The sequence below is a fragment of the Hibiscus syriacus genome, unplaced genomic scaffold (genome assembly GCF_006381635.1).
Source record: "Hibiscus syriacus cultivar Baekdansim isolate YM2019G1 unplaced genomic scaffold, ASM638163v2 tig00111166_pilon, whole genome shotgun sequence".
In the NCBI taxonomy this organism is placed as follows: Eukaryota; Viridiplantae; Streptophyta; class Magnoliopsida; order Malvales; family Malvaceae; genus Hibiscus; species Hibiscus syriacus.
Genome location: NW_024063008.1, coordinates 2,509,336 through 2,529,486, shown reverse-complemented (window position 1 = coordinate 2,529,486; position 20,151 = coordinate 2,509,336). Strand labels below are relative to the sequence as shown.

Sequence of the window (20,151 nt, the reverse complement as noted above, 5' to 3'; positions counted from 1 at the left end):
TTTGCATTATTAAAGTGTAGTGCCGATTGTCGAATCATGTGATTTGCTAATTATCCCATCACAAGGACACATATGCGTGCATGGGACAAAAGGAATATGGACCTCTAACAACTGAATAGGGGGGAAAATCATATATGATAATGACAAATTGCTGTAATCGGTAACCCTTTATATAATTTCGTCCTTTGTCACAAGCACAATACTTTTTTTTTAATAGTGTTATTTTATATAATTATACAAATATGTCATGAATTGAGACACGATATTATAAAATCATAATTGTCTAATAAATGGAGTTGGAATAATATATCATGTAGAATATAGACCCTGCGAATTTATTGGTCAAATATTTCAGAAATTCGAGAGCCTAGCTAGTTTCCTAGTTTCTTAATTAAGGTTGGTTATAATATTTTTCCGAGTATTGAATTAGACCTTTACAAAAATGAGGCTCCTACTGATTTCAGGACCTTATCTTTTACACCTCCTTCTTCCATGGCAGCATAAACGCTTTTAACACTAACAGGTGATGCTTCAAAGGTCTTCAACTGCATATCTTCAGATCCCGGAATGGGTATCGGCGATGCTTCGTCTCCCGCATTTGCCTCGTCCAACGATTCCTTTTCCTTCTTTCTTCCCCACAAGAACGAGTACAAACCAACTATGATCATAATCGTGCCTACCACGCTGAAATCGCCAATCCATTGCAGTAATAATGTGAGTGCATGCATGTTAAAAAAGATGCGTATGCTGTATGCAGTATATGTGTATGTCTAGGGAATTTGGCTTTGCAGAAGAACATACATTCCGAGTCTCATCGGTTCTCCGAGTAACAGAGCTTCCGATACAGCAACGAATATTAGGGACAGTGGGTTGAACATCGGGGCATAAGTAGGGCCTCGCTTCGCAATCGCCCATGTCAGTAGGCAGAACGTTGCTGCCGTACTTAGTGCTCCCTGGACAACCAAAATCATAGATTTGAAGTATGAGTGTGTAACCAAAAACTTTATGAAATGTAATAGAGCCATTACTTTACCGAGTAAACTATGGTTACTAGTTGCAGGTTCCACTCTAATCTCCAAGCAGCCTCACGCCTGTCTAAACACAGGCCAATTGCTGCTGATTGGACCGACGCCATGATGCATGTTATCAGCGTTGCGCGGTATCTTGACGGAAACACTCGGAGCAGCTTCACCTGTTTGAAGTTGGTAAACTCTAATGAACAAAATTGAAGGAAAAATGGACTTAGTAGGGGTGACATTGTAACATGTAGCTGATACCAATTCATACCTGCAATATGTACCAAATGGCGTAACACAAGCAGCTACCAACAAGCATGAAAGTTCCTCGAGTCCAGTTCGAGCTTGAGTCCTCGATGGCAGCAGGTGAGTGAAAATGGCGGTGATCGTGAATGAGATCGAACGATTTTCCTTTATAAAGACTCGTCGTCAGTGCTCCCCCGACACATATAATTGCACCCATTGTCTTAATCTTCCCTGCTTTGCTGTCTAGTCCCAGCTTCTCCATTCTGCAAAACACACAATGTTGTACAGTTTCACACACTGTTCCTTCAATATGCAATAGCAAAGACCAGATTTTTTAAACGATTCATTACCGTAAAAGGATGGAGAAGACAAAGGTGACAATGGGAATTACGTTGAGGAAGTTGGTGGAATATGTTGCTGTTGTGTCTCGAAGACCATAATAAAACAGTCCCATCGCCATTGTTATCCTGCATGATCTTTGAGTTAAGCAGAAAGTTGTTTGTGTTGAACTTGAATTCGTTTTTGATTGGCTGAAGGGAAAGTTGGAAGCATTTTAAGCTTTTTAGGTCATCTTTACTATTGCTCGTATTCTTTATCGCTTTAATTCAATTACTAAAGTACATTTATGCAAAGTTCAAGATTTGTTCATGAATTTCATATCTTTAGGTTTCTTTTTCATCTTTCGGCAGATGATTAAAAACTAGCCACGTGGCTCATATTCGAATCTAGTCTTGAAGATGTTACAACAACAACAACAACGATACCAACCGAACTAAGATTATATAACACGCTTGCCTACGATATCGAATTCATCCTGATCCACAATCAATATTACGTATTCTTCACATCTTCGTCCATGTGATTCAGATAAGCATATGTTTTCTAATTTGTATGGCTTTGGCAAAGGGAAAAAGGAAAGGAATGCCTAATTTATGCTTTTCTGGAAAAAAAGGCGGATATGGAAGTTGATGGTGATCTCCTACCAGCCCTTTCCAGTCATCAGAAATCGATATGAAATGATGGGTTCCTGTGTTGGACCAAATCAACACAGATTCTCGAATTCTTACTTTATTTTTTGCTTATATAAAGCTCTGTAGCTAACAAGTTTTATCATGTAAAATGATTGTACAGTTTCTAAATCAATATGAGAAAGCAAAGCCTAACTACTATATTGACCTTAATTATACCATATTGAAAAAGGTAAGAGAGAGTTCCCAGATCATACGAAAAGATTAAACAGGGAATAAACCAGCAGCTTACCCGGTTAAGGCATTGATGAAGAGCCAGAACCATGTCGACCAGGCCAGCTTCTTTGAATCAGCTCTGCAACCATGGCGGACCGATAAGTGGAACAAGACAATAACATGTAACTCATGGAATATGATGGTGGAAATGAAGAACAAACCTTTCGAGGAAGAAAGCAAAAGGAGCGACGCAGAGAGCGGCGACCAAATGCCGGTAAGCCATGAATGAAAAGATGAAGGTTCCTTGATTCAGTATAACTTTAGAGAGCAGCTGTTGCCCGGTCGCGAAGACTTGCACGGCCAACATGCTGGCCACCATCTGGGACCAACCCAACCATCTCTTCATTGTTGCCACCATCGCCATCGCCGGTCCTCCTCCTACTGAAAAATTCTTGATATAAATAGCGACTGAAAGAGAGGGAAAACGACTAAAAGTCTAAAATTGAACTCAAAACAGAGAGCGGGGAACGGTTGTCAGTGTCACCAGTTTTTGTTTCTGATTCCCAATAAAAAGAAGAAGAGTCAAGAACAAGGCCCGACGCGGGTCTACAGGAGAGAAGAAATAAATGCAGAGAAAGAGTCTGAAACAGATGCCATGGCATATATATTACGAGTCAGAGAACTGTGTGGCAGTCATTGGCATATTTCATAAAAGACATCTTTAAGCGAAACAAGTAATCCACTCTTTACACAGTGAATTAACATTCTGGGGAAATAAACTCAGAAACTTTCTGTTAATAATGGCGTTTTCTTAGCTTTTTTGATTTACCTACATGTCCCCCATACGGCGAAGCCTACTCAGGTCCACCAAAAGCATTTATTGTCTATTAAACTGTAAATCGCTAGAAATTTGAAGATTCGGACAAAAAGAAAAACTAGATAGATGTATATAATGTCGTGAAAATGTAGTGCAGATAATGAAATCAATCAAATCTTTTTGGGGATGCAACATATGAACGAGTGGTGACCACATGGAAAGTTGAGAATGGAATTTTCCTGAGAAAATCAGTCGGATAGCTTGGAACAGCTGGTGTTGGAGCCTCTTTTCCTCAATTTGGAAATGATTCAGCAGCCAAAAAAGAGTACTAGAGCTGGCACCAAATCTGCCTTTTTGTTTTATTGTATTTTCATAGCCCAATGGCTCTTCGTCGCTGTACCAGTATGGTATTTACCATTGCTACACTTTTGAAACTAGCATGGAGATGCTCGTGCATTAGAAATGCGAGAAAAGCCATTGTTTTTTGGTTATACTAGAAAGGAAAACTATAACTTTATAAGCTGCAGTCAGTTAAATGACTCGAATTTAATCTATGATATGGTTAGACATAGTCGCGTATCGAGTTGAATTTTTAACTCACTCAAATTTAGTTTGAGTATAATATTTTTCACTCGTCACTTAATTCGACATGGTTTTAGAAAAGCTACACCTAATTCGAAATGCAACCTAATTTTTAAGACAAAATTACATATCCAACCTCATGAACGAATGTACTAGGCCTCCTCTGAAAAGAAATTGCATACCTATTATTTTGAAAATTTCTAAATTTAATTTAACGTCATTAAAGAGAGGATAAAAATAAGAAAATTTAAAAGTTTAATCCAACGCAAATATTTATAAACAAATATTCTTAATAGGTAAAATAGGATTTTATTATTGCTTTAAAGCCAATTTGAATTTTTTTCAATTACTAAAGTTCAAATCAATGAATACTTTGCCTCGGATAAAATAGGATTTTTATTATTATCTAGAAATTTAGAGCTCCAGTTCTATCGCAAGTGGATTTTGCAATAATATGATTTTATTAGGGTTATTATCCTTAAATTAATGCAATTAAAATATCTTGATTATTACATTTTATTAATAAATACTATATAAATATATTACAAAATCAATAATATCTTTTTAATTATTACAAAAATAACCATTCATATTGTATTTTTAACGTGTATAGACCTTTTTAATCATTTTAAATTTATTAAAGCCAAAATACACTACACGCAATAGTATAAATTGTTGGTGTATTTTAATAAAGGTTTAATGATTAAATTGACCTCTAAATTATACCAAAATTCTTATTTTTACTCTTAAAGTTGTTTTTATCAAAAGTGACCCGTTAAAACTTTTATTTCGTCATTATCTTGAGCCCTTAAAACTATACTCGAATTCTCATCTGGCACCTAAAACTTTTTGATAAAAAAATGTCCCTCAAAATTTTATTTCGTCATTACTTTTGTCTCTTTTATATAACATATTGAAAGATAGTGTAATCATTTCAATCAATTAAAGGATGACACATGAAATACCAAATTAAAAATAATTTATAGTTTAAGGATCATTTGAGAAAAAAACTTTAATATATTTTAAATTATTTTTTATGATTTTCTATAAGGTTTTTGAGGTTTTTTTTTTTTCATTAAATTTGAATAATCAAAAGACACTTAAGAACATGAATAAGTTATAATGAAAATTTTAATATCAATTATATTTAATGATTAAAATATGAATATCCTAAAAATAAATATTAAATCAAAATCAAAATAATATATGCACGACATTGCACCATTTTTCGTTTAGATATCACACACATATATAAATAAAGATTAAGATCCACTAACATAATATAAAATAATTTGATATTTTATTTCTTTTAATGTATATAGTTAAATAAATGCTTATTGTAGTTTGGGCTTAAGGGAAAGTGGAAGAAAGCCCGGCCCAATCAATGTTCACGGGACAAAGAACAGAGACTCGCCGGAAAATGGCATTGACTTCACATATCAGGTGAAAGGTTTTACTAGGGCTTTACATGTCTTGATTCGGGAACAATAAAACGAACGGAAACCGATCCGATTCCGGGGGAAAAACCAAATAAATAGCCCAACATTGGAATGGGTAAAATTTGGAGAGTGAATTCCCTGAACAACGCCGTCAGGACTCTTAGATATCTCCAACAAGCATCCTTCTCAACTACCGTTATCCGCCAGCATTCTTCTTCTTCCACTCCGCGTCCCTCTTCGCCGCCGTTAACCACCACCGTCCGCTTCCTTCGCACCGGTCGTGATCCTGGCATGAAGTATTTTAAAATTTCTATAATTATACTCTATTCTTGAAACCAAGAGATCACCTTTTTGTTCAATTCTTTTAGGTACGAGGCTGCACCTCCATTAAACTGGGGAATCCGCATCGTACCGTAGAAAAAAGCCTACGTGATAGAAAGGTTCGGGAAATACTTGAAAACGCTGCCGTCTGGAATACATTTCCTTATCCCATTCGTGGATCGAATTGCCCTCAAGGAAGAGGCTATTCCAATCCGGGACCAATCCGCTATTACCAAAGACAATGTCAGCATTCTCATTGATGGCGTTCTGTATGTCAAGGCATTCCACTTCCCACCCCTTCTTTGCCCTCTTGCTCAATCTTTGAAACCTTTTGGTCTATAATTTGCTTTGAAACTCTGCAGATTGTGAACCCCAAGCTGGCCTCTTATGGCGTTGAGAACCCAATCTATGCCGTCATTCAGCTCGCTCAAACTACCATGCGTAGCGAATTTGGTAAAATTACCCTCGACAAGACCTTCGAAGAGAGAGATACTCTCAACGAAAAGATTGTGGTTCGTTTTCTTTCTTTGATTTTTATTTCTTCTTGAAATTTAACTTACTAAATCAGACGAATCAAACCGAGAAAAGATGAATTGGGTTTATAAACAATTCTGGTTCTATATCAATAATGTGATAAGTAGGAAATGGCGAAGGCTCTCTATTTAATTTGTGACGGCATTTGAGAGGAGGGATTGTGAATAACTACTCTATTTTCCATTTGCTCAACTGTATATACAGATTTTCCCCTAGGACGACAAGATGTTCATAATTAACATCTGTGTCAAAGTTGTTGTGCCTGCTCTGATAAGTTTATGGCTGATGTGCTATATTTCTTTTAGTTAGTTTGTTCAATATCTCTGATAATTTTCCAATGACTAGTGATTATGATGGTGCAGAAAAAGTTGGACTGATACCTTATTAATCTTATACTTCCTTTGCATCATAGAAGTCTCAAAATCCCCACCCCCTCTTTAGGGGAAAGGATGCTGATTCTTTTGATATGACATGAGGGTTGCAGGAGTCCATCAATGTTGCTGCAAAAGACTGGGGCCTTCAATGTCTCCGTTATGAGATAAGTGAGTGTGGGTTGGCCAATATTTTCTTTCCGGAATTCTTTATGTTCACATACATCATTTATATTTCACTTCCCTTTCAACCCAGGGGATATATCTCCACCACGTGGAGTGAGGGCAGCTATGGAGATGCAAGCAGAAGCGGAGCGTAAAAGGAGAGCTCAAGTTCTTGAATCTGAAGGTAATGCAGCAGTAGTAGTTATTTTGCTTTTCAGCGTAAGGTAGTATATAATTGCACTATAACATCTTCTCATTTAATAGATGGTTTAGACAGAATGGTCTATTCATAAAAGTTAACTTTAACAGGAGAAAGACAGGCTGACATAAATATTGCTGACGGTAGGAAAAATGCTGTGATATTAGCATCTGAAGCTGCAAGAATGGATCAGATTAACCGAGCACAAGGTTAGTGATCATCAACTTGTAAGCACTCATAATGTTAAAAAATTGTGGGACTTTAAATGTATTGTGTAAACACTAAGTTTTTGTCTCATTTATTATTATTATTATTATTATTATTATTATTTAATAAATAATTTTATTATAAATCAGGCCAAATACAATAACCCGGAGCCCAAAAATTACAAAGGAAGCCCAACAGACCCGATCCAGATGCAGCTAGGGTTTCATCCCTATCTCCAGCCGCCATCAATCTTATCCGTTGGATCTGGAGAGATCCCACGGCCCAAAATGGATATGGCAGAAACCCTAGGGTGATAATTTCGGCGCCGCCTCACATTTCCAACTGCTCCGCCGCCTCCATTCAACCACTACGCCGTTATGTTCCCCAAACAGCCGCTGCCATGACATCCACGCCACCAAAGCCTCTAGAAGACTCAAGGAGAGTCGCATACATCGCAATCTGGTGACTCACCAAGGACCCTCCTATGATAGATCCACCGAGAAGAACCTCAACGAGCCCTATAAAAGGACTCGATTTACATGCAAAGAAAAAGAAAAAGAAAAAAGAGAGGAAAGAAGCAAGAGAACCAATTTACCACCAGCAGTAAAAATCGAAAAGAAAAGGAAGGAGAGAGCTTACCACGGTCATCGAAAAACCAAAATATCGAAGGTATAAATTTAGATCTAAAAAATTTTAGGAGTTTTTAGGAAAAACAGATGCCGGATTCGGCTTTAGGGTGTTTTTATCTACGATTTGGGGGTATTTTTATATTTTTCGACCATCGTGAATTGTGACCGGTGGATGGAATAGTGATCTACGGTGGTCAGAATAGTAACTAGTCGGTGACCGGCGGTGGCCAAGTTTAGAGAGAAGTGAGAGCTTCTCTCCCTTTAGAGAGAGAAGCAAAATGAAGAAATGAGGAATTTTAGGCTATCTAAAGTCTATTTATACCCTCCTCAAAACTACGTCGTTTTGGGGAGGGACTTCTGTGTAATTTCCATCTGGGAAGAATCACGTGTGTAGTCATCCTAGTTTTGTAACTTTTTATTTCAGTCACTAAAATCAACTTCTGATTATTTCAATTCGGCTTTATAGTTTTATTTAATTTATAATTTAGTCACTATTATTATACTTACATATTTATGGTAAATACTTTATTTAGTCCCTGGTAATTTTAATAAAATTTATTTTAACCGGGATAATTAATATTGAGGCTAAATTACACTGTTAGTACATATCTTTTTTAATAATTCAAATTAGGATCTTTAGGTTTTATATTTTATATATTTGTCACTGTTTTTTTTATATAATTTCCATTTTGTCTATTAATTTATATATCTTATATTTTAATCCTATAATTTTAGTTTTCTTTTTTTTTTGTCATTTTTTATATGTTTAATTGCAATTTAATTTATATTATTATCATTTCAATTTCAATATGTTTAAATTATTACTTTAATCATTATTTTTATTATTATTATTCAGTCATATTCATTTATTTATTTTATTTGCTTTTATTAAAATCCTATTTGTAAATTTAATTTTATAAATTACTTTTAAAAAATAATATTTTAATATATATTTATTTTTCAATATTAAGAAATGACAGTCTTAAAGAAACTGGATGTCCATTTTCTGATATTTTTAAATAAATAAATATTTTACTTTTATAAATTATATATATTAATCTATTTTTTATTTTTAGATAAATATTTTATTAATTTTTTAATATTAAGAAAAGAGCTGTCTTAAAGCACATAGAAGTTTTTTTTCTGGTATTTCTAAATAAATAAATATCTTATTTATAAAAATAAATTTTTTTTGAAATAACAGGATTATAAATTAAATACATCTTTGAATATTTAAATTTTTAATAATAAAGACAATTTATAATTAATAAGTACCAATTTTGGGCGTTGTGGGGGTGTTAATCATTCTCCAAATGTAATCGACCACGAATCCCTTTTTATTATTAAAAAGAATGAATTTTTGGTTAAAACGCAGATCAGTTTATCTTTTAACTGGTGTTTTCTTAAAAACTCTTTTAAAAGATAATTTTTAGGTATTCGACCTACTTGATCCAAAAGGCCGATGGCGACTCCCAAAACATTTTAAAAAAACCATTTATTCACACATCACTTTTTCCGTTAAGTAAAAATTTCGTGCCCGGGCGAAAACCGGTTACGACAGCTTGGCGACTCCGCTGGGGATTTTGTCAAGCTTTAAAATCAATTATAAATCATCTCTATTAATTAGAAATTAAAAATTCATATATTTAATTTATAATTCTTTCTTTTCAAAATTTTTATGTATACTTATTATTTTCATAATATTTATATGTATATTATTTTTTTATTAATATTTTTATTTTATTTTATTTTCAAGTATTAAATTTCATTATTTATTTGTTTGTCAGATGTTTGAATATTTCTCCTCACACACAACACGTACATTGCATAACATAAGTTTATAATTAAGTTTGTCCCTTTTAAATGGGAGTGAAAGCGACGTCTTCGTGAGAATTTATTCTCCGTGTCAGACCTAGCAAGTAGCTTTCGGGATTCATATGCTCTATGTCTTCGTGAGAATTTATTCTCCATGTCAGGCATAAAGAAATGTGTCCCCTCGAATTGAACTCAATCCACTTAAGTCTGTAATGGTCTAGGTTAAGGGTTTGGCAGCCCAAGAGGGCACCAACAAGGACAGTTCGAGTACCTTTACTCTTAGAACCGAAACCCTGCATATAATAAACCTTAGAAGTTCACCCAATTTAAGACAGTACTGAACCTCTGTCCATAGGTTTACACAAAGGAGAAATAAGCTTTAGCTTTTAATTTATTTCATTTTTCCTAAATAAATGCATGTGAACTAGAAATCACGCAGTTAGGTTAATTTTTCCAAACAAAGCATGGAACTAGAAAGCATGAGGTTAGGAGTTATACCTTGATAGATACAATTTTTCTTTTCATTAATTTGTACTAATTATTCTCTTTTTTCTTCTTATTTTTCCATGCATGTTACATTACTCTAATTTGTTTATATTGATTTCTTTTGTCTGCATTGCATAATCATGGCATAACCAAAAGGTGTTGACTTGAAAGATTGTTCATCAAATTGGAAGGAAATCGTAAATGGACAAAAATATGATACGACCAAGGAAAGACATCCTGAGGAAACTCTGAGGATAGAAGCGAGCAATGCACACAAAGATCTTGTTATATTAATACCAAAAGTACTCCATAAAGATCTTGCCAGATTGATACCAAAAGTAGTTTATGGTAAGAGCATCAGTCAGGGCATTCAAAGTAGAGGAGGTTTTTATGAAGCTCAAGCATGTTATTTGAAGGACTTGAATGACCAAAACAAGAAATTGAGCACAGAAGTAGAAACCATGCATGCAGATTTCCAAAATATCAGTCAAGCCTTTCGAAATGCAAGCATAGGAAACACCCCAGAAGAGTGGATAACAGGGGTTACCAAACTGAAAAAGAATTGCAACATATATGAAGATCTAATCCAAGAGCTTCTTGGACAGAAAGGTTCTCTTACAAGGGAAAATGAGCAATTTCGAGAACTGATACAGAAGATGAAAGAGAGTGTCACGGAAGAAGCTGCAGTCCAGACAAGCAATATGGCCCATAAGCTGATAGAGTAACTTGGCTTTAGAAAAGACAATGGGAAAGCTATCTCCTATATGTAAAGTTTTGTTGAAGTTAGGATTGAAAGCTGTCCCCTATATGTAAAGTTTTGTTTGATGCACGTAAACTTTTGTGTTCAATGAAATATGTTCTAAGATGATCACTCTTGAGTAGCACATTTTCATACGTGCATTTGCATTTTGCATCTTTGTGTTTTCATTTATACTTTTATGTTTGCTTTTGTATTGCACAATTTGCATTTTTATTGTTACATTCACATATTTACATTTACATTTACATTTACATTTACATTTACATTTACATTTACATTTACATTTGCATTTTGCATTTTTTTTTCATTTTTATGTTTATATTTATATTTTCATTTTTGAATTTGCATATTTGCATAATTACATTTTATTTCAAACTATTTTACATGCATTTAATCATGACAACTGGAATAATTCGTGGAGAATTCCATGATAGAATTTTTGAAATCAAGTGGAGTTAACTTGGTCTTCCTAAAAAAGGATAATCGCCATGAATGAGATTTTAGCAAGGGTTGGTATAATCGAGAAACTGCAAGAGCAATTTATCGAGACACAACAAAAGATGACTGATCAAGTAAAAAAGTTCCAGGATAATTCAAATGAACAACTGACCAAATTGATGGACCTGGTGAATATTGTAATCCATGGAGAGAAACCCTTAGAGGATCCTGTTGTGAAAGATTTGAATAGGATTATGAATGGTGTAGTTGATACAATGGAAGTAAATGACCAGAACTTTGTCAGGGAATATGGAAATTCAATAAATCTCCAAAAATCGGGTATGACCCCAGAAAATGCGACAAAGATCAAGTTGAAACGAAGCATGGAAGAAATTTTAGTGCCATTGAAGAAAACTAAATAAAGCAAACATCTAGATCGTCAGTCACAAGAAAGCAAAGTAAATAATTGTAATGTGACAATGATGTCAGGGGAAATTCTACCCAAGTTTCCTTCAGTTTCATACAGCAAGTTATATCCTGAGTTACTCAAAGCCCATCTTATTGGCCCATGTCAGGCTAAGCCTTTGTTGCCTCCTTACCCGATATGGTATAATGAGAAAGTCTTTTGTGAATATCATGTTGGAATCCGATGACACTCCATCAAGAATTGCGGTAACTTCAAACGACAAGTTCAAGACCTTTTAGTTCTTAAAATCATAAGAGTGGATGTTAACAGTCAGTCCATTTTGATCAAACAATTGGGATTTAAACCCCAAAATAAAGTTAACAAGGTCAAGGTAAATGAAGATCATACAACAGAAGTTATTGAAAAGAAAAAGGGAAAAATTGAGGAATATGAAGTATGCATGACAGATTCAACTCCTGATACTTCTCTGATGCTAAAAAATGAGAAAGAAATGAAAAGAAAGGTAATTCGAGACTGACCCACAAGTTTAATAATGAATGGGAAAAATATAACTCTGAAGAAACCCCAAATATTTGTATCAGATTTTCTGAGGACAAGTGAAGCAGTGGCCAATATAAAGAGTATGGTGAATACTACTCCAATCACAAATGCAATATGTATTCAGAATCAGAACAAAATTGTCATCACCAAAGGAAGCTGTTCTGAATTAAAATTGAGCCCAATTTCCACTCGGGGAAGGAAAAGATGATGATGGAGACTGATCAGGAAGAAACAAAGATTTGTGTATTTGAGGGTTTATCTAAAGAAGTTGACACAAAAGATGATCAAGAAATGGAGGGCAAATGAGGACAAAAACCTTAGTCCTATTACACACCCAACATTATAATGAGGCATGATAAATAAACAAGTGGAAGTTGATATCTACCACTATAGTACCTTTCATTTTTAGCATCTTGTTTGAACTTGTTTTTTGTTCCTTTTCTCCGCCTTTTGTACAATAAATAAATTTTTATTGCTTTTATGGTTATGAACAAGGAATTAAGTTTTAATCTTGAAATTCTTAAGTATCAAATAGATTAAATATTCTTTTAATTTTTCAAGAATTATAAATCTTTGGCAAGTGGTAAAATTATATCTTGTATATCCCATTCAACGCCAATTACTTAACCCTTACCAAAACCAAATCCTAACACTACAATTATTTGAGACTCTGAAAAAATGTCTCTACCTACTTTTGAGAGACCAACTCCAGATGTTTACTGGTTTATGATACTACCTTCCACCATATGCATGACTTCATAAGTCACACTTTTGTCCTTCCAAATACAAAACCATCATAAACCAAAAAAACTTCAAAAAAACCAAACTTTCAAATTATCTGTGAATTTTCCTGCAAGAAGAGACGAGATGAGGCATCATGGATCAATTTATTGAAGATAATTTCGAGTGATTAGGGCATACTCAAAGAAGAAAAAGGGGATTGATTTAAATAAATATATCATGCATTAATTACATTGTTTTCATGTAAATAAAAGTTAATCTTGAATATTCATCCCCCTGGAGATACCTCTTTTTACAAAGACTTCTATGTATGAGACGACTGAACTTTGTGCACAGTTTAAACATGTAAACTCATTGACATATCGCCCAAAGATGAATGGGGCAGTTGAAGGAGCAAATAAGAACGTTAAGAGGATCATTACAAAGACCACTGAAACTTACAAGGATTGGCACGAGAAGCTACCTTTTGCCTTATATGCATATCAAAATATTATTCGAACATCACTGGGGCAATACCTTATTGTTCATCTTTACCGATTTAAGTTAAGATCCCACCACTTTGTATATTGAAGGAGGTAAAATTGGAGGAGGTTGAAGGGATTCAAGCTCGATTTGATCAATTAAACCTTATTGATGAGAAGAGATTGAAAGCTATTTACTATAGGTAGATGCATCAGAAATGGATGATGAAAGATCAAACAAGAAAGTACATCCGTGAGAGTTCCAAGAGAGTGATCTAGTTTTTCTTAAAAAAAAGAGATCTTGCCTATTCATAAAGATTTCCATGGGAAATGGATGCCTAATTAGGAAGGGTCATATGTTGTAAAAAAATGGGTCTTTTCCGGAGGAGCATTGATTTTGGCATAAATGGATGGGAAAGTTCTGAGAAACCAAATAAACTCAGATTCTGTCAAGAAATATTATACTTGAAGAAGAGAAAAAATAAAAAAAAGGAAAAAGAAAAAAAGAAAAAAAGAAGGAAGGAAAAAAAGAAAAAATTGAATCAAAATAGGCGACTCATAGAGCCTCAAGTTACAAGGTTGATCAAGTACAATTAGTTCAAAGATTCATATTCAACAAGAAACGCAAGAAATACTGGAGATGAATGAATCTTATGGAAAAATCCCCAGCAGAGCAGATCCAAGTCAAGAAAAGCAAGATTGGAGGCATCTAATTAAAAGAGAATATCTTCATAATTCATTCCGCCTTTCAAGATTGATTTTTATTTGCAAAATTTGGTTTTAAAAATATTCAATGCATGATATGAAAAATGATAAAAGGGGGGTTCAAGATGTAAATTTTGAATAACATCTTGAAACCAAAGGAGGATTCGAGTTAAAAACTTGAAAAGGTGGCTTGAATATTAAATGGTGCAACAACGACATAAGAGATGATCTTAAGCTCTTAATAAAGCACCACACATCCCAAAGATGTTCCTGAGAGTCTAGAAACATGAAGTATTCCTACGAGATAAGCATAACAACAAGAAGTATCTCTACCAGATAAGCATAACAACTATTTCTTCATGTTAATGAAAGCCCAAATAGACATATATGCTGGACTAACCTGAGAAACCCTACTTTACCAGAATCAACCTACACCTTAAATCAGTCAATAATTTTGACACTTGCCATAGAACTATGATTTTTGAATGATTTAAAAGAGTAGTTGATTTATTTGATATTCATTAATTTCATGTCTTATGATTTTATTCTATTGTGAACCTATAATAGGTAATATTTTACAAAATTCTTTCATTCTTCGATAAAGAAAGGAGAAAAAACATTTTCAAACAGGACAGTCTCAAATGAGGAAGGTCCTTGAAGCAAGTTGCATGTTCTACCTTTATTGTAGAAAAAGAAAGTGATGCCAAAAAGATGAATCATTTCACATTCTTGAAAGAAAGTGGTCCAAGAAGCCAAAAAGTCTGGAGAATTGAATTTGTAATGCCCTTTCTTGTGACATTATCAACAACTCATCAAGAATGATTACCTTGTACTAAAGGGACATACTGAAAACCCATTTCAACTAAAAAATTCCATAGTTTGGGAAGAATGAGATATGGAGGTGTCTATCTTGAAGTAGCAGAAGAGCCAGTCACTGTAGCAGTCATTGCAAGAAAATGCACCAACAAAAATCTTCTAGTTCATCCCGATGATGTTTATTTCTTCCGGTAAGATTGTTACACTGGATGTCACCGACAACAAATTCGAATCATCCAAATCTATTTATTAATTGTTCCAACCGATCACCATTCAGTTCTTGCGCATTTCAAGGATATGCCAAGATAGTAAAAGAGAACCTCTCCATCACTGATTCCAGAGAAAAGAGACAGAACATTGATACCACCGGGGAACATGTCTCTAGCAGATCCTCTTCCTCGTGTATGGTTTTTAAGGGAAACCTAGAAGCATTTCCACCTCATCAGGTTTAAGTGGAACAATTTTATTCCTTCCAACCCATACCAGATTCCCTTTTCGGTATTCATCAAGAACATACTTCTGGACACTCGAAGGTGGCTCATTGTCATAAGCTTCAAGAGCCTTACAGATCATTTCTGTCAATTTGGCACTTCCTGTACATGTTTGTAAAACAGTTCAACTTTGTTCTTGGATCCCAAGAAGGCCACCATTTATTGTTTTCAATAGAAAAACATCATGTATGATGCATGGAGGAAGCGAAATTAGAGGGAATCTGTTCTTAATTGGTAGATTATGAATATAGCCCACTTTTCGTGCAGAAGCACAAAAATACTTTGAATCTACAAATTATGGCTCTACATCGTATAAGTACCGTGACATTTCGGTCCAAACACCAACTAGAACAAGTACCACGTTCTCGTAGTAGAAATAAGGAGGCCTAATAGCATCTTCTAGAAGTGTTCTTTGAGTTATCTGATCTGGTTTAGTAGAAACCCCAAAACCAATCATTGGATTTAGAAGATGAATTGCATGATCGCCTTCATTAAAAAGCTTCTTTTCAAGTTTCCTCTGCTTCTTCCTTTTCCAAAAATCATAGCTCGAGTTTTACTTTTGCTTGTAATTGGGGTTATTGCATAATGGTTTCCTATCTTCTACCGGAAGAAGTACGTCAGCAGCCTTAGCCATTTGAGTAGCACATATAAAATCTGTCAACTCTGGAATTGATGAATCCAGGCCACATCTCTCTATGGCTATTGAAGCCTCAGCCTTTGAGTACCCCATTTTCGGCAAGTATAACAGTTTATTCTCCTCTTCAGAATAAGAATTCAGGATTTCTTCGGTATCAGAAGAACTATCAATATCTATGAAATCATCCTGAAAGATTGCTTCATAATCAGATGAGTAGTTAACAGAATCAACATGTTGTATGAGTGTGGACTTTTCAAGAACCTGTACCACTGTATATATAGTATTGCTATTGCATCAAAGTAAGATTATTGTTCACATAAATTGGTTTCTCTCCCACAGAAAAGTATATTCCAGAAATAGCCTTACTGAAAACAAGGTTCACTGTGTCAGTCTGGAATGAATTACCAAGTGATTATACCACTCTGTCCGACTAGATCCCTCTAGATCCAAAAAATGGGCACATCATTCAGAAGAGACACATATCTCATACATTTCCGTCAGAATGATTGAGTATTTCTTAAGTTTGTGACAACATGAAGAAAATTCCTCAAATTACTTTACAACTGCTGTTTAATGACACCAGAATGAGAGTATTCAAGATAAACAGATTTGAGGCACGAACAAAGCTGTAAGTACCCACAACAATGCATTGTCAAAATTGAAACTCATGGGGATCATAATATTGAAATCAAACAAACATTGAAAGTGAATCTGAAGTAGAAGGTTGGGGGCATTTCGAAGGCCCAATTCAGACAGATCCATTTCAACCATAAATAAAATGTTGGGACATTTTGAAAGCTCATGGCAATAGAATATTTGGGCATTTTTGGAGGTTCAGATTAACAAGAAGCAAATGATGGAGCATGCTGAAAGCCCATTTCAATCATAATCAGGAATATTGACACATTTTGAACGTTTGTATTAGTCAATGCTGGGGCATGGTGAAATCCCCATTTCAATTAAAATAAGGAGTGTTGATGTATTTTGAACATTCATATCAGCAAATCTTGGGGCATGCTGAAGGCCCATATCATCATGAGTCAAGATCATTGACTTGAGCAAATATTTCCAATGAGACAGAAAAGTATGAAGAATGAAAATGGAGAAGCAATGGCAGTCGAGCTGACTATACATAATTGCTTCATTCATCAAACAGTTGTATTAGGGTCCTGATGTTGAACAAATATTTACTCAACAAGTATGGTTTCAAATACCCAATCTTCTTAACCATGTGTCACATGACAACGTGCTATTTGTTAAGCTACATCACGATTGCATGAATAAAGATGGTCCTCAGGCAGACCATTCGATCTAGGGTTCAGTTCCTCAAAATCTCGGCTTTGAATTCTGTATTCTGTGTGTCGGTGATGATTGGAAATATTTCTTTGAGATTCCTGGCAGTTAGTTTCAATCATGTTGTTGAGGTTACAAAGTCATTTTTCACATCAATTTCACTTACTTGATGACATTGAATAAAAAGGCTCAGCTTACGTATATTGCCCTTTCCCGTTGTTACTGGGGTTATCATTGCCAGTCAGGATGAACTGAGTTTTCATCTATTTGGTTTATCATGTGCGTTTCATCTACAACAACAAGAATTCCATGAACTTCCTTCTATACATGGATTCTATAGTTGATGTGTTTCTACTTCCTACAATGCTTATTACGGAAGAAAACGTGATCAATATCACACTTGCCTTGCTCAAGATGATATCAAGATCGGTTGGTATCTCTTATTCAATTCAACATTAACATATTTTGTGAATTTAACCAACTTTTTGGTCATAAAACACACCAACATATCACTTCTATTCCCACTGAGTTTTTTTCTCAAGTGGTCTTGTGACATCATACAAAAGCTTTGAATATTGTGCAAAGAGCTTCATTGAACAGAAATCTGTGCAGAAACCATAGAAAATGATGAATGAGTTGTCAAAAGCTTTACGAAAATCCGGGCAGAAGCCACGAGAAAAGATGAATGTATTGTCATATGTTTTACGAACCAGTGATTATGGTGATGAACTAATGTTGCTATCCTATGATGTTTTCATTTATTGATCTGAAATAAAGTTTGACTTCTTCAACCCCAAGGTCAGAAGTGAGATATGATGAAGATTTCTTTCCCCGGTAGGGAAGCAGAAATTTTAACAACAAGAAACTAGTGGATCCAACTAAGGTTGAACGACAGGTTGTTGTTAAGCATCTCGACATGATATAGTCCAAGTTGCCTTGTTCGAGATCTGATTAGATGTGAAGACATGAAAGGAATTAGGATAAATCCTCCTTGTGATGTGTTTCAAAAGTCAAATTAGAACAGACTTTACTCCCCTAATTAATCCCTGCTGAGTCAGACATATCTACATATACACTCTTTAAAGATGATAGATTCTCTTTTCAAAGATGAACGCTTTATTGGATTTCTACACAAGTCCAAATGAAGAAAGCCGATGTTATCAAAGACAATAATGGAGCATCAAGGTCATATTTCTGACTACGACAAGAGTTCCATAAATTTCTTCAAAGACTTTCATGAGACAAAGGAGACACAAATATACAAGTTGATCAAATGGTTCTTCAGCTTTATGGCATAGGTTGCTACACTGATATCCAAAGGTAACCCTGACAATAAATGATGAAGTGAAGGAAGACCGAGTTCACCACTTTGAAGTCAAATGAAGATTGCATAAACATTCATGCATTCATAATTACTTCATTTGCATAATAGAAAATGCATTACATTGCTACATTTAATTACATTCAAACATAAGGTTTTATAGGTTTTCGTATGAAAAAGAAGATTCATGATGAAAAATACCTTACAAGAAGGTAGAATTAAAAACCTCAAATGCAGGAATCACGCAAACATCTGAAGAATAGATGGACGTAATTCAAAGAAGAAGTATTATTTTTGGGCATGTTACTCAATCAACAAATTATTTCAATAAGAAAAGGATTTCCAAAGTTTCTCATTTAATCTTTTATAAAAATGAAATTGTTGAATAGTAAGAAAATGATTTTCATAGTTTTTTACTTAGTAAACTATTTCCCACATCTGTAAGCCCTTCAGTGCATGATGTTTTCAAAGCGGGTCATCCATAAGACCTACAGTGCATGATGTTTTCAAAAAGCCTTTAGGAGCTTTTTGATGTTTTTAAAGCCTCCGGGTCATCTGTAAGACCTACAGTGCAAGATGATAAAACCTCAGGGCTATTCCATAAGACCTTCAGTGCAGGATGTTTTCAAATAGTAATTTATCTCACTTGAGATTGTTTTTCTTAAAACAAACTGCATCTTGCTTGAGACAGTTTCACTCGAAACAACAATTTATCTCACTTGAGATTGTTTTTCTTAAAACAAGATTTGTCTCGCTTGAGACAGTTTCACTAAAAACAGAAATTTCCATCACTCGATGGACCAACATTTCCAGAGGAAGTTCATAATGAGAAGAACTCATCTGAAGAGGAATGAGAAGTTCATAATGAGAAGAACTTATTCAACCTTTTGCTCGATTCTATCCCAAAAGGAGATAGATCAACACCAACATTTCCAGAAGTGTTCAAAATGAGAAGAACTCATATGAAGAAGGAAGAAGAAGTTCATAATGAGAAGAACTTGTTCAACCTTTTGCTTGAATTCATCAATCGATGGTTCAACATTTCCGGAAGAGTTCATAATAAGAAGAACTCATCTGAAGAGGAAAAAGAAGTTCATAATGAGAAGAATTTGTTTAACCTTTTACTCAATTCTATCAAAGAAAGAGATAGATCAACATCAAAATTTCCAGAAGTGTTCTTAATGAGAAGAACTCATCTGAAGAGGAAGAAGAAGTTCATAATGAGAAGAATTTGTTCAACCTTTTACTCGATTCTATCAAAGAAAGAGATAGATCAACATTAAAATTTCCATAAGTGTCCATAATGAGAAGAACTCATCTGAAGAGGAAGAATAAGTTCATAATAAGAAGAATTTGTTCAACTTTTTGCATGACTCTATCACAAAAAGAGATATATCAGCATCAACATTTCCAGAAAAAGTTCATAATAAGAAGAACTCATCTGAAGAAGGAGAAGAAGTTCATAATGAGAAGAATTTGTTCAATCTTGCCTTAATTCATCACATATGAA

The 20,151-nt window shown here is 34.5% G+C and overlaps 1 protein-coding gene and 1 pseudogene across 1 annotated transcript; one reads left to right on the top strand and one right to left on the bottom strand.

The window, feature by feature from the left end:
• Positions 1-325: 325 nt before the first annotated feature.
• Positions 326-3,076, bottom strand: LOC120155255 (WAT1-related protein At5g64700-like). The gene is made up of 7 exons (XM_039166829.1): positions 2,668-3,076; positions 2,523-2,585; positions 1,613-1,729; positions 1,288-1,525; positions 1,034-1,192; positions 802-953; positions 326-684 (listed from the first exon to the last, which is right to left on the bottom strand). The coding sequence occupies exons 1-7, from the start codon at positions 2,868-2,870 to the stop codon at positions 435-437; spliced, it is 1,182 nt and encodes a 393-aa protein (XP_039022760.1). The 5' UTR covers positions 2,871-3,076; the 3' UTR covers positions 326-434.
• A 2,279-nt stretch (positions 3,077-5,355) lies between these two features.
• The window catches only part of LOC120155236, a 50,043-nt pseudogene continuing 35,247 nt past the window's right edge, over positions 5,356-20,151 (top strand).